The 15,622-nt window shown below is 37.6% G+C and overlaps 1 protein-coding gene and 1 pseudogene across 2 annotated transcripts; one reads left to right on the forward strand and one right to left on the reverse strand.

Annotated features, from left to right (window-relative positions):
• Positions 1 to 3,241: 3,241 nt before the first annotated feature.
• Positions 3,242 to 4,875, forward strand: LOC149194175 (uncharacterized; annotated as a pseudogene). The gene is made up of 5 exons (XR_016255033.1): positions 3,242 to 3,398; positions 3,839 to 3,910; positions 4,153 to 4,211; positions 4,336 to 4,471; positions 4,683 to 4,875. The product of XR_016255033.1 is annotated as an uncharacterized LOC149194175 (transcript).
• An 8,393-nt stretch (positions 4,876 to 13,268) lies between these two features.
• Positions 13,269 to 15,092, reverse strand: LOC149194176 (uncharacterized). The gene is made up of 6 exons (XM_089407572.1): positions 14,896 to 15,092; positions 14,386 to 14,457; positions 14,079 to 14,143; positions 13,825 to 13,960; positions 13,469 to 13,614; positions 13,269 to 13,316 (listed from the first exon to the last, which is right to left on the reverse strand). Exons 1-6 carry the CDS (start codon positions 14,993 to 14,995, stop codon positions 13,269 to 13,271), a joined length of 567 nt encoding a protein of 188 aa, XP_089263698.1. The 5' UTR covers positions 14,996 to 15,092.
• Positions 15,093 to 15,622: the final 530 nt, after the last annotated feature.

The following is a 15,622-nucleotide window of genomic DNA, read 5'->3' on the forward strand; positions in this document are numbered from 1 at the left end:
TTCTTATTAGGGGGATCCCAAATACCAACTGGGAGGTACCCTCTCCCCCTCTCTTGGCAGCCTGCCTTCATTACAGACGTTGAATCTTTGTGGCAATAATTTCACAGGAGTGATTCCACCTGAACTCGGGCAGCTTCAAGCCCTGGGATTACTTAACCTCAGCTTTAATTATATGCTTGAAGGATCTATTCCACCTTCATTGTCTAATTGCACAGCCCTTCGATGGATCGACCTTTCTAGTAACTGGAACTTGAATGGGACGATGCCATCTGAGTTTGGTCGTCTAGTCCACTTGGAACATCTCAGCCTGTCCGACAGTGGTCTTCGTGGAAGTATTCCAGCTTCATTGTCTAATTGCACAGCCCTTCGATGGATCGACCTTTCATACAACTCCTTGAATGGGACGATGCCATCTGAGTTTGGTCGTCTAGTCAACTTGGAACATCTCGACTTCTCTGGGAATGGTCTGAGTGGAAGTATTCCAGCTTCATTGTCTAATTGCACAGCCCTTCGATGGATCGACCTTTCAAATAACTTATTATTGAATGGCACCATGCCATCTGAGTTTGGTCGTCTAGTCAACTTGGAACATCTCGACTTCGGGGGCAATGGTCTGACTGGAAGTATTCCAACTTCTCTGAGCAACTGCACATTGCTTCAAGAGTTGTTGCTTGAAGCTAACCGATTCAATGGTTCAATCCCTTCCGCTTCCTTTTGGGGTTTGATGAGAAGTCTATCTGTTATTGACTTATCTATGAACCAGTTAAGTGGTCACATCCCTCCTACTCTGGGCAATCCTAATCGGCTGTCGTCCATCAACTTCAGAGACAACGGATTAAGTGGGGGAATTCCATCTCTGGCCAATTACACCCAGCTATTGTTCATCGCCTTGAGTGGCAACAACTTGAGCGGAAGAATTCCAGCGCTTCGCAATTGTACCCGGCTATTATACATGGACCTTTCAAGAAACAACATCAGTGGAATAATTCCAGTGGAATTGGGGTTTCTACAGCAGCTACAGACCGTGGATCTAAGTTACAACAGCATCAGTGGAATAATTCCAGCGGAATTGGGGTTTCTGCAGCAGCTACAGACCCTGGATTTAAGTTATAACAAATTCGAGAGCATTATTCCTCCGGCACTGGGCAACTGCTCGTCTCTCAGGTCTTTATATTTGGGGACCAATCGATTGTCCGGCAGCCTACCACCTGAGTTGGGTAAATTGAGGGAGCTCACTCACCTTTCACTCTATGGACTATGTGATACTCCCTATTATTTTCATGATTATAATTGTGCTCGTGGCAATATTTCAGGCTCTATCCCTTCCGAAATAGGAAATTGCAGTAATCTATCTCTTCTAGATCTTCGATATAATAGGCTTACAGGGCCCATACCTGAAAGCATTACAAGATTGAAGAAGCTTGAAACTCTTGCCCTCAGTACCAACCAGATCACGGGTACAATTCCTCAGGAAATAGGAAAGCTCCAATCCCTTCAATTCTTGTTTTTATCACAAAACTACTTCACTGGGAACCTTCCTAAAACTATAGAAAAACTCAAATCTCTTAGCTTTATACATATATCAGAAAATTCATTTAGTGGAATTTTGGGCACTATAAATTTTCCAGATTCTTTACAGTATTTTTCAGCTCATTCTAATCATTTTTCAGGAACTTTTCCATTATCTTTGGCCATGTGTGAATTGTTGGATTTAAAGAAAAATCAATTAGAGGGTGAGATGCCTCAGTATATTGGAAATTTTGGAAACTTAAAAGTGCTAAGTATCAGTTATAATAATTTCCATGGTGGTATTTCTAAATCAATCACAAATCTCGCCAACCTACGAGTGTTGGATTTATCCAACAACAAATTCAATGGAGAAATACCCTTTCATCTTGAGAGACTCAAGGGATTTACAATCAATGTCACATCTTCAAGCACTGAAGATGAGATTCAAGTGCCATTTTCCATTATCATTAAAAGAGTTGAATATAATCTCACATATGTGCTTGCTACAAATACAATAATTGACATGTCAAGCAATAATTTTACAGGAGGAATCCCTGCAAGCATAGGGAATCTATGTAGCTTGAGATTGTTGAATTTATCTGGAAATCAGTTGGAGGGACAAATACCTGCATCATTTTGTGAGATATCTACCTTAGAACAGTTGGACTTGTCCAAAAATAAGTTGACTGGAGAGATTCCTCAAGAGCTCTCTAAATTGTCAATGTTGGCAGTTTTTGATGTTTCATTTAATAGCTTATGTGGCCCAATCCCAACAGGGACACAATTTTCTACATTCAACGTAGCATCATTTCAAAAGAATAAGTGCTTACGAGGGTGTCCTTTAAATCCATGCAATGTAAAAAAGCCACCAATAGGAGAAGGCAATAGTGGTAAGAGTAATAATGTCAAAATAGGATGGCTAACCCATTTGGATGAAAAATTGTCATTATTAACATTAAGTATGGGTTTGGGGATTGGATTTGGGGGAGTGGTTGCTATGTTCACATTGTGGGAAAGAGCTATGCATTGGGTGTTGTGTTTACCACCCAAAAGATCACAAGCTTTTTATGGAGAATATCGACTCCCTACATAAAAAGAATGTAAAGGTGTTTTGGTTCGTATTTGAATGTTTCAGAATAAAGATGATTTGTTTTCTATGGAGAATATCTATTCCCTACATATAAAGAATGTAAAGATGATTTGTTTTCTATATGAACAACTATGATGGATGGCTCGAAACGTCGATGCAAACAATCATGGATACGCGAACTCCAAAAGAAAACTACACACAAAATACTGATCACAGAAGCCTTATGAACATAAAAAAACATATATATATATATATATATATATATAAGGAGTAGACTAACGAGGCGGAGGAATTGTCCGGTTTTCGGTGCCGCCCGGAAAAACCTCCCGCTCCGGCCACCGGACAATTCCTCCGCCCTCCGCCACCCAACGCGATCTCCACCCAGCTCCGCATCTTCCGCATTAACTGCGTCTGACAGGAGGACCGATTTCCATCGTTGTCTGTCGCCCGTGAGTTAATTCTCATTTCAATTCGAAAATTTTCCGCGCGCTGCTCCTGACCAATTCGCCCAGGCACTCCGCAGCTCCCTCCCCTGCAACTCCCTCCCCTGCAGTGCACCAGGTCACCAGAACACTCCGAAATTCGCTCGGGCACTCCGCAGCTCCCTCCCCTGCAGTTCACCAGGTCACCAGAACACTCCGAAAACTCACAGAACAAGCTCACTTTGGCAAATCACTTCAAGGTTACCTCTCAGCAAAAATGGTTGAGCACCTTTCAGCACTTCGGACACGAATAGTTGCCATGGCAGCAGCGGAGGGTCCTGCTACAAGAAATAAAAGAAAGACAGCAACGCAACATGGTAACATTTCTTCATGATTTTATTACTGAGAAACTTATTTTATATTGTCAAAGCATCTCAGTGCAAAGATGTACAAACTTTTGCAAAACACAATTATTGTTCATGTAACATTAGGTTATTTTGAATGATAGAATGCAGGATATAGTGTTCATCAAAGAAACAATGAAAAGACCAATAAAGTGGCATACATATCAATTACTTTAGTTACAATTTATGGAAACAGTTTATGTAAGGAGTTTTATAAATGATACAGCATGCATGGTTCAGAGACATAAAAGGCTGCAATCTGTGTGCATGTATTATTCTAAGAAAATTACTGTGCTTTGAGAGACAATAAATTTTGTAGTACTCTGGTGCGGACAAGTTTGCTCCGATGGGAATCTACAGCTTAGTTATATTATGGTAGATTAATCCTCAAAACTCTTCAATATTTTTTTTAGGTGGTTCGACACTGGCTGACCTGCTGCAGGCCCTTGATGATTATCTACCTGTTTTGCTAGGATTAACAAAAGGTAATTTTAACAGGACCTTATTTTTCTAGATATTGACAATGTAATTGTGAGTGAATGATTTCATGACCAATACTCAGCATGGACGATATTTAGATTGGAGGAGGAATTGATTAAATAATAAAATGTAGGCCTTTGTGCATAGGATTAGAGATTATGGAAGACATTGGCATTGTGAGAATGAAGATCTATTTGAAAACTGGGCAGAACTTGATTAGTATTCTATTGCTTTATTTTTTATGCAGGAAGTCAACTACAAGATTTAGTGGAATTTGTTTGGATCAATCAGGAGGATGATGAATAGGTGCTTGTTCCATGGAAGAATGTTACTTCCAGTAGCATTGATGTTTCAGGTGTTTGGTCTTGTTTATTGAGGATTGAGATAGTTTTCATTGAAAATCACAGTTCATGGATATTTTTCTTTTCAGGAAACAGCAATATCAAGTGCTTGGTATGAGGTGTTATCTGTTCTACATATGATGTCTATGCTGTCTTTATCACAAGCAAATTCTTTGCTGATCCCAAAATCTTCTGTTGATGGATACCAGCCAAAGGTGACAGAAGGTTGGTTTGCCACATCTCAACTTTAACTAAAATGATTTCTTCAGTACCTCATATATTTCTTTTCATGTAGAATGATTTTGCTTTACCAGGCAACTTTGTGCTTGTCTGTATTTATTCATGCATTTTAATTCCCTTTAGCTGTTTAATTTCTTCAATATTTGTTGTTTTGATTAGCATTTCTGATCTGGAATTTGTTTATTCCAACTACAAGAGAACAAGAAAGCAGCAATCAACATATTTCTTAAGGCAGCGGGATATTTAGACTGTGCAGTTCGATCTGTCTTGCCTCAAATGCGAGAGGAAGTCAAGTATGCCATTTGCTTGTTCAATGTCTCATATCCTCTGTTTCTTGAATCTGTTAGCAGTTTCATAATCATGTTGACTTATTAAGATTGTATTGATTTCTTCTTATAAGTGAACCATGTTCGCTGTTTCCACAAAGAACAAATATGTTTTGATTACAATGTGCTTGTTTGTGTTTTTGTACGTGAAATATGCATGTTTTACAGGGTTCTGACACATTTTCTCTCAAGTCCGAGTTAATAGAAGACAGCTAGATGCAGGCTTTAGGGTTATTTTGAATGATGTTTTGGCGTGACTTCTGGGTATGAATCTCTCCTTCAGTAGGCCGCTTTCTTTCTATGGTGTCACAGGTAGGCCACAGGCTTGTTTTTCTTAGAATCACAAGGCCGAGAGGTATTTCAGTGCTACATAATAGGCCACAGGCCTATATCTATTGCTCAGGAAGGCAGATATCTAGCCAAAAGGGTAATCACCAACCTATATTGACAGCGAAGAAGAGCAGAGAGGATTAGAGGCCCAATCACAGTGATCGTGGAAGTCTGAAAGAGGAGGAAAGAAGGCGTAGCAGGTTAACAGTAAACCCTAACCAGTGATCAGTATTGCAACAGCTCCTGAAGCATGTTTTGTCAGAACTGAAGATTGATTGGACCATCTTCCTGTCTAAGGACATTGTTATTAGATCGTCAAATGGAAAGTCAATGTTATTGTACTCTATCTCTCTCTCTGCTAAATTTTGATATTAATAATAAGAAGAATTGATAAAGGGTTTTCCCCATCTTGGGTTTTTCCCTGGCTTGAGCCAATTCCTGTGTTCTCTTGTCTTGGCTTGTCTTCTGCACTTATGTTCAATGGTCTTTCTTCAGATACTGTGATTACTAATGGAATTAGAATTGCTAATGGGCTTATAATCTAATGAAGTATTTGATCTAAGCAAAGAACATGTTATCTCCAAAATTTAACATGGTTTCAGAGCACAGGTGAGGACAAGCCCAAGCTAGAGTAAAAGAGAATGACAATACTGTGGAAGAGAGGATAGAAGACTTGATTCTTTCTGCAACAATCTTGGACAAAACCAATCTGGTGGAATATGATCGAAAGAGTGGATACTTCCAAGTTACTAATCTAGGACGCATATCTAATGGTACAATGGCTGCTTATAATGAAAACAAGGTAATCCACTGCAATAAAACACACAGATCAAAAAGAGCTATTTTATTTGACATTTTAAAACTGCTCTGAAACACATACAGTCATGGTAGAAACACGCAATATATAGAAATGTTGTTTACTCTGCAGAACCCAACACTTGATCCAAAAATTGAAAATCTGAAATCATCACGTACATTCATGCTCCCCCCACTTTCCATCAGAAGGAGCCTTATAAAGTATGCGACCAAGTGGCACAAACTGATCGACTAGAACATCTTCTGCAGCAATGCCTAGTTCATCATACAGCTTCCTTTGGGCTGCATTTCTGACCCCTAGACACCAATGACAAATATAAATTGCTTCAGTTGGGCACTGTAGATGATAAAAAATGGAATCATAACAAAAATATTGATGCCCAGCAACTAGAAGTGAAAACAAGGATTAAAAAATGCCTAAATTGTTCTCCTCAATGAGCTCAGACTCCCTGTAGAGAGGATGGCTGCAGCAGGTATTTGTCCATACCAAAGGGAATGTCACCTTTGTTGCAGAACGTTGCTGGAAATAAATGGCCAGTGGTCTACCAGTAAGTAAGGTGGACGTTTCAAGTAGAATATCAAATGAAACATGCTTGCAGCACTACTTTATTTGAATCAATATGAGACTCAGTTTCATTTCTAACTAGGGAAAAACTCTGCACAACGTGAATATTTCCTCTCAAACTTTGAAGTGTAAAAACCCTTGCTTTACATAGAAAGATGAAACTGCAAGTCCTCTGTAGGTTCCAATTCACCATAGAATATGGATCATAACTGTTGCCTTACGCCTAGTTACGTCTTTCCCACTTGATAGAATGAGCTTTTTTTCAATGCTTGAGTGAACTTTTATTTACACTATCTAAAAGAGTCTAAACTTAGACATCTAGATTATAAACCTGGATCTAAATATTAAGAAGCCTATCCCAAATTTAATTGAGGAAAGTTCAATTAAGTGATTAGTGGGTGGCAAACCAGTAATCATAATATTTTTCCAGTAAAGTTAGATGACTTTTAGAACAACACGGTGCCATAGGTGGATGTTCCACTTTCAAGGAATTGAGATATAACAAGTACATATATCCAAAGACACCTTCCAGCAAAAATAAGCAGTTGACCCGTCAAAGATAGGAACTAAACTGATAATTAATTGTGCAACAACAATTATCCCTTCAGACTGAACTGTAGATATAGCATTGAGAGAGCCATAACAACTGAATGGATCAAATTACAACTAGCTTAGGCACTATTCCCTTCCATGTTATGTGCATTTGTTTGATAAAAATAACATAATGTAAATTCATGTTATCTCTCCAAAATGCCCTTTTTGAAAATTCATTGAATCTCCTCCCTCTTTCTACAAGCTCCCTGTGGTAAAATCCCTTTGGTAGAGTTTAACATTCTGTTGGAGACCATTTGCACAATCATGTGCAAACACAAACTGTTCAAGCTGTGCATGATTACAATAAAATATGAGAAGTTCAAAATTAAAATACCAAAACTTGGACAGATACATAGTAATGAAGAGAGATCAACCAAATTCAAGATCAAATTAACATAGTTGCAATTTGAGTCTAAAAAGTTTGTAAAGTTGCACACCCATTTGAAACATTATGAAGAGTCCCATTTATTTTTTTTGCAAATGTCCCAAATATATCTCTAGTCATAGCGATCAATTTTCTCATACATTGGAGAACGAGGATTATAGTCATCAATCGCTAGTTCAAACTTTTGACGCTTTCAGATTCGTAGAATGGCCGGCTCATTTACTACCATCCCTTAAAACTGTTATGTAGGATATACTAAACTGGTCTGACCTTTAAAGGAACACAAATATTAATAAAAAGTGTTTTTCAATTAAAATTTGTCTTTGCCACCCAGCTGGTGAAGGACTTTGGAAGACTACTTGCTTATCGCATTTTAATCAAGGGAGAAAAAAGGCTTCCTCCACATGAAACCCATCAACTGTTACATATTAGAATTTGTGAATATTCTGAAGAATCAAACATACAACTATTATCGATGAAATAACATACAGATACCCTTCGAAATCATATCGGAATATCAGACCTAAGAGTAGAATCATTAAATCTACTCATCCGAAATGGCTGAAACTTCAAGCAACTGAACTGGAAAGAGGAAGAGGACCTGGCTGAAAAGTTATTCCTTCAGCAATTATACTGGAAAATCACTTGGGATTCCATAGGCACTGGAACCATAATTCATGAAGTTATGGATGCACTAATTGAGTTTTCCTCTTCCTCAGAGTGGAATTTCCAGACTGCAGCCATGAGACTGCTACTGCTACATTTGGGCTGTCTAGACCTAACGGTCTTTTGTACCTGCAATAAATTGGACTTAATGGTGCTCTTGTGTACCTGTAACAAATTGAACTGATGCATCAGAACGTGGCCTCTGACATAAAAGTAATTAAGATCGCTCCACTACAGTCGTTGGATATTGCAATAGTTTTGCATTTGCATGATCGTTGCTTGCATTTTATAGGGCAGTATGGAGTTGTGTGGCTTGCACTGGTCAGATTGTTCATGTTTATTATTGTCATATCTGTCATATTTATTAAAGGTAAGTTTTTGGCTATAAATTGAATTTTGAGGGAGGTTAGAATGATCTCTAAGCATCTGAAATAAGATGGTTTACTAGTTTGTAATATTTAATGATTGCAATACAATCTTGCATGTGTAATAAGTTGTTAAGATAGTGTTTTCTATGCAATCATTGCATGAATGAAGTACCTGTTGATGCCTCTCTGAAATAGTAATTAACTTTCTATGGCTTGGACTATCATTGAAACGGTTTTATCATTAATCATGCTTGTGGTGTTAATATTTATATTGCTTAAATTATAATGGAAGAATTTGTGTTACCCATAATGCTTATGGTTTTTGTTCACCATTAGTTTCACTTTCTCACAAATAGTTTGAGAATGAACAACAAAATTAGTGTTGCCCTTGATTCTTCTTGCTTTGCTCTCTCTTAATTGTTTTCATTCCTTATTATGAGAAGAATGGTTGAAATATAAATAGAAGCTATATATGATGCACTTTCTTAATCCTGTCATGAAACTTTTGGTATCTTGTAAAACATAAGATCTGATAACTGTCACATCATATCAAAATTGTTAACAATATGGACAGCATTAGACAAATTGATTTTCAGGTTTCTAAAGATCACAGAAAGGATTTGATTACTTTCAACAATACCTGAATTTTTTATTTTGAATGGAAATCTAATTTGACAACAACAAAGTCAGAATTATATTTTTGAAGTTCTTTAATAAACTTTTTGCCATCTTGGTTAAACATTTACGATCTTCGAAACTACATGGCTTGGACATTTTTCGGAAAGGACCAGTTGTATCATTGAATGTAATCGCGTGCACTCTTTGGTGTTTGTGATGTGAGAGCTTATTTTATCACACAAACAAAGTGATGCTTATGAAGATGCCTCTAAGATCCTTATCGAAATTTTGAAAATTTAAGTTCTTTAAGCTCAGACATAATTTACAGCAATGTCAAAACACCAGAACTACCCTATATTTATCCACATTTTATAAAATAATGCAAAGGATCTAAACGAATTTCTATTCTCGACAGGAATAATAGTGTTATTAAGAATAAATTCCTTATAAACATAGTAAAGAAACCTTTCATCACTGATCAACAACCAACGAACAAATCACATAGCATATCAATATCTCTCCAGAATTAAAGATCTGAGAAGGTGTTTGGAAGGATTAGACAACACCATAATGTATTAATGATAATCACAAAACCATGAACCAGTTACTTTTCTCAAAATACATTTGTCCATGTACATGGAATATATAACATTTTTCCATAAATTTGTCTCCCATACAAAAAACCGTAATCATTGCATGTTGGGGAAAAATAAAACATTAACAGGTTCTTCTTTAGTGAAAGAACCATGCTATGATAGACCCCAGAAAAATGATAACAACAACCCATTCGCACAATGGGGATCTATATTGATGGTGATCAATGATTTCTGTTGCAGTGGATGGTGATGCTATGTCATATTTGACATCTACATATGTGCTTAAAAATGCTCTGGACATTATATTAGTGGACATCTTTTCAATATCTGTAGAGCGATAGAGGTAAAACGTTGAAATTGAAAACTCCAATTTATTGCTTCCTTATGAAGAAGTTGTAGATTGTCCTTCCGAACCCGATAGATGCCTTTCATCTGATTACATATCAACTCTGAGTTGGTGAAGACTTCAATATCATTGACATCATGTTGTTTTGCCTCTTTTAGCCCTTCAACAAGGGCAATGTAATATGCCTCATTGTTTGTCGTCATTCCAGACACTTCTCTCTTTCCATGAAATAAATGATTTGTTGCCATATTGTAAAGGACGAATTTAATAACTACTCGACCTGGATTTGGAAAGCAAGACACTTCAATGCATAAATGCCACTTTTGCACCATTTTTTACACTTCAAAAACCTGAAAAATAAAATAACAATAAATTCATGTTAAACAAGTAGACAATTATCTATTTCCTAATCCTCAACATGTTTTTCAATCATATATAATTCAAAAAAGCATATAATTCGTGTTCATTTACACTGCAACCCTTTCAATACTAGCAACTATTCTGCAAAAAGCACATCTAGCAATCACCACTTTATTAGAATTGCTTGCAAACTCTAAAAATATTTATCCTTACCAACTGTCCATACACCAAAAACCACATAACCCTAGACTAACAAAGCATTGTCTAAGCAAAGCATGATTCATGTATATGCCTTATGTGTGACAGAAAAGCCATTTGTCATATAACATCACAAGAAACTTATTCAGCCACTCTACATGAATGGTTCCTTCACACTACACTTGTTAAGGGTTGAACTTCATCAACAACATTTGGAACAACTTTTCTATTACAATTGGGGGATAGGGGATCCTCATAATATTGTCCATCTTAATATCTAAAGAAGCATGCATTGTCTTTATAAATTCAAAGTTTCCTACTCTTCCTTCTCAGGCATGCCGGGAGGGGCAATTTACTTACGTTCTTTAGGCATTGAGCAAAATTGACAAAGCCTCATACAAAATGCATATCTTAGATGAACAGAGACCATATCACTATAACTCGCAAATGCCCAATAGAAGTTATGCCAATACAATGAGGCCTTACAGAAGAGCGCTAATTATGATTAGACCATTCCAGTAGAGAGAGTCCATCATGTGGAAGTCCTCGAATGAGAGATTAGGAGCAGTTCTAAAACCATCTCTTCATTAATAATTTCTACAAGACTTCAACGTTGCTTTAGGATATCCTCCAGGATATCAAGCTGCTTCAATAATGATGTCAAAACTCCAAGGGTGCTTCATGTCTGTTGCAGTGCAGACTTCTAGTTGGATCTACAAGGGGTGCAAGATAAAAGACATCATTGTGCTTCCAAGGTCTGCAAAACAATGTTACTCCTGTGCTTTCAACTAGGACTGTGCTTCCAAGATTTATTTATTTTTTCAAGAGTTAAGGTCTGTTATAATCGCACAGTGATAATGAACAGAGGTCTGGAAGATTGAAATGCGGATAATAATAGAGAGGTCTGCAAGTCTGCTAGGATTGAAGGGAGCTTCTATGATCCACCTACTGAAACTTGTCTCCATGGTTTTAGTTTCAAGCTTTCACACAGGATCCAAGGGCGAGACAGTGACAGTGATTTCATCCATAACAGAGGTCGCAAGGATGCAATTTGTAGTCACAGGATTGCAGGAATGTTACTACAAATGCGAGAATTCTCCAGGATCGAATGTAGTATTCTTTCATAGGTCTCAAATCGCTACAGGAATATACTTCAGGTAAGAGAAATAATAGATCCAAAACTAATATGCACAGGTCCTGTAATAATTCCACAGATCCACATCCTCATAATTTGGAAGTGTTGCAGACAATCCCTCCAATCAAATAATTTCCTGAATATTCTCGATTTGCCTGCTAAATCAGCCTTGGACAGGCAGATCTCACCAACAGAAAATAAATTGCTGCATCACGTGATATCTGGATCTATATAAAAATATATATATATATATTTCACCCTATTCTCATAACAGTGACATAGTAACTACCTCTGGCCAATGAAGGAGGGGGGGTGTGTGTTACAGTATGGTACCATGTCAGATGTGAGAGGAAGTCCTTCAAGCTTAAGCTGTGAAATGTATGCTTGAAGCAAAACATTGATCTTTGCACTGGGCTCTTCCAAACTCTCCTTAAACCAGAATTGGTACTCAATCTAACGGCTTTGCAAGTTCCATCTTTTCTTCTTCTCTTACTGATACATACTTAAACTCTTCACTTAAAGAAAATAATCGGCATAGCTCAATGTCACCCATTGTCAGCTTCAGATGTTCATTATAAGCAGCCATTGTACCATTAGATATGCGTCCTAGATTAGTAACTTGGAAGTATCCACTCTTTCGATCATATTCCACCAGATTGGTTTTGTCCAAGATTGTTGCAGAAAGAATCAAGTCTTCTATCCTCTCTTCCACAGTATTGTCATTCTCTTTTACTCTAGCTTGGGCTTGTCCTCACCTGTGCTCTGAAACCATGTTAAATTTTGGAGATAACATGTTCTTTGCTCAGATCAAATACTTCATTAGATTATAAGCCCATTAGCAATTCTAATTCCATTAGTAATCACAGTATCTGAAGAAAGACCATTGAACATAAGTGCAGAAGACAAGCCAATACAAGAGAACACAGGAATTGGCTCAAGCCAGGGAAAAACCCAAGATGGGGAAAACCCTTTATCAATTCTTCTTATTATTAATATCAAAAATTTAGCAGAGAGAGAGATAGAGTACAATAACATTGACTTTCCATTTGACGATCTAATAACAATGTCCTTAGACAGGAAGATGGTCCAATCAATCTTCAGTTCTGACAAAACATGCTTCAGGAGCTGCTGCAATACTGATCACTGGTTAGGGTTTACTGTTAACCTGCTACGCCTTCTTTCCTCCTCTTTCAGATTTCCACGATCACTGTGATTGGGCCTCTAATCCTCTCTGCTCTTCTTCGCTGTCAATATAGGTTGGTGATTACCCTTTTGGCTAGATATCTGCCTTCCTGAGCAAGAGATATAGGCCTGTGGCCTATTATGTAGCACTGAAATACCTCTCGGCCTTGTGATTCTAAGAAAAACAAGCCTGTGGCCTACCTGTGACAACATAGAAAGAAAGCGGCCTATTGAAGGAGAGATTCATACCCAGAAGTCACGCCAAAACATCATTCAAAATAGCCCTAAAGCCTGCGTCTAGCTGTCTTCTATTAACTCGGACCTGAGAGAAAATGTGTCAGAACCCTGTAAAACAGGCATATTTCACGTACAAAAACACAAACAAGCACATTGTAATCAAAACATATTTGTTCTTTGTGGAAACAGCGAACATGGTTCACTTATAAGAAGAAATCAATACAATCTTAATAAGTCAACATGATTATGAAACTGCTAACAGATTCAAGAAACAGAGGATATGAGACATTGAACAAGCAAATGGCATACTTGACTTCCTTTCGCATTTGAGGCAAGACAGATCGAACTGCACAGTCTAAATATCCCGCTGCCTTAAGAAATATGTTGATTGCTGCTTTCTTGTTCTCTTGTAGTTGGAATAAACAAATTCCAGATCAGAAATGCTAATCAAAACAGCAAATATTGAAGAAATTAAATAGCTAAAGGGAATTAAAATGCATGAATAAATACAGACAAGCACAAAGTTGCCTGGTAAAGCAAAATCATTCTACATGAAAAGAAATATATGAGGTACTGAAAAATCATTTTAGTTACAGTTGAGATGTGGCAAACCAACCTTCTGTCACCTTTGGCTGGTATCCATCAACAGAAGATTTTGGGATCAACAAAGAATTTGCTTGTGATAAAGACAACATAGACATCATATGTAGAACAGATAACACCTCATACCAAGCACTTGATATTGCTGTTTCCTGAAAAGAAAAATATCCATGAACTGTGGTTTTCAATGAAAACTATCTCAATCCTCAATAAACAAGACCAAACACCTGAAACATCAATGCTACTGGAAGTAACATTCTTCCATGGAACAAGCCCCTGTTCATCATCCTCCTGATTGATCCAAACAAATTCCACTAAATCTTGTAGTTGACTTCCTGCATAAAAAATAAAGCAATAGAATACTAATCAAGTTCTGCCCAGTTTTCAAATAGATCTTCATTCTCACAATGCCAATGTCTTCCATAATCTCTAATCCTATGCACAAAGGCCTACATTTTTTTATTTAATCAAGTCCTCCTCCAATCTAAATATCGTCCATGCTGAGTATTGGTCATGAAATCATTCACTCACAATTACATTGTCAATATCTAGAAAAATAAGGTCCTGTTAAAATTACCTTTTGTTAATCCCAGCAAAACAGGTAGATAATCATCAAGGGCCTGCAGCAGGTCAGCCAGTGTCGAACCACCTGAAAAAAATATTGAAGAGTTTCGAGGATTAATCTACCATAATATAACTAAGCTGTAGATTCCCATCGGAGCAAACTTGTCCGCACCAGAGTACTACAAAATTTATTGTCTCTCAGAGCACAGTAATTTTCTTAGAATAATACATGCACATGCACACAGATTGCAGCCTTTTATGTTTCTGAACCATGCATGCTGTATCATTTATAAAACTCCTTACATAAACTGTTTCCATAAATTGTAACTGAAGTAATATGCCACTTTATTGGTCTTTTCATTGTTTCTTTGATGAACACTATATCCTGCATTCTATCATTCAAAATAACCTAATGTTACATGAACAATAATTGTGTTTTGCAAAAGTTTGTACATCTTTGCGCTGAGATGCTTTGACAATATAAAATAAGTTTCTCAGTAATAAAATCACGAAAAAATGTTACCATGTTGCGTTGCTGTCTTTCTTTTATTTCTTGTAGCAGGACCCTCTGCTGCTGCCATGGCAACTATTCGTGTCCGAAGTGCTGAAAGGTGCTCAACCATTTTTGCTGAGAGGTAACCTTGAAGTGATTTGCCAAAGTGAGCCTGTTCTGTGAGTTTTCGGAGTGTTCTGGTGACCTGGTGAACTGCAGGGGAGGGAGCTGCGGAGTGCCCGGGCGAATTGGTCAGGAGCAGCGGGCGGAAAATTCGAATTGAAATGAGAATTAACTCACGGGCGGCAGACAGCAATGGAAATTGGTCCTCCTGTCAGACGCAGTTAATGCGGAAGGTGCGGAGCTTGCGGTGGCGGAGCTGGGCGGAGATGGCGTTGGGTGGCGGAGGGCGGAGGAATTGTCCGATGACCGGAGCCGGAGGTTTTTCCGGGCGGCACCGGAAACCGGACAATTCCTCCGCCTGGGTAGACTATTCCAAAGTCCAAGTTGGTGCTTGGCAGCTGATTACAACCATTTATATATTGTATCTATTTTGTTGCAAAGATTATATTGATAAAAGCATCTATATTTGTTTTTCATCTTGTGTTCTGAATATAAATGTTTTAACTGGTAAAACAATAGTTTAAAAATAAATATTGATTCACCATTTGATAAATCAGGTCTCGGGTATGCAGGTGAATCCTCAAACAAGAATAATAATGATTCAAACAAAAGGGATGTGAAGAAGCTAGAAATA

The sequence above is a fragment of the Pinus tabuliformis genome, chromosome 2_2, assembly GCF_031772625.1.
Source record: "Pinus tabuliformis cultivar Carrire ecotype Pingquan chromosome 2_2, CPIR1, whole genome shotgun sequence".
In the NCBI taxonomy this organism is placed as follows: Eukaryota; Viridiplantae; Streptophyta; class Pinopsida; order Pinales; family Pinaceae; genus Pinus; species Pinus tabuliformis.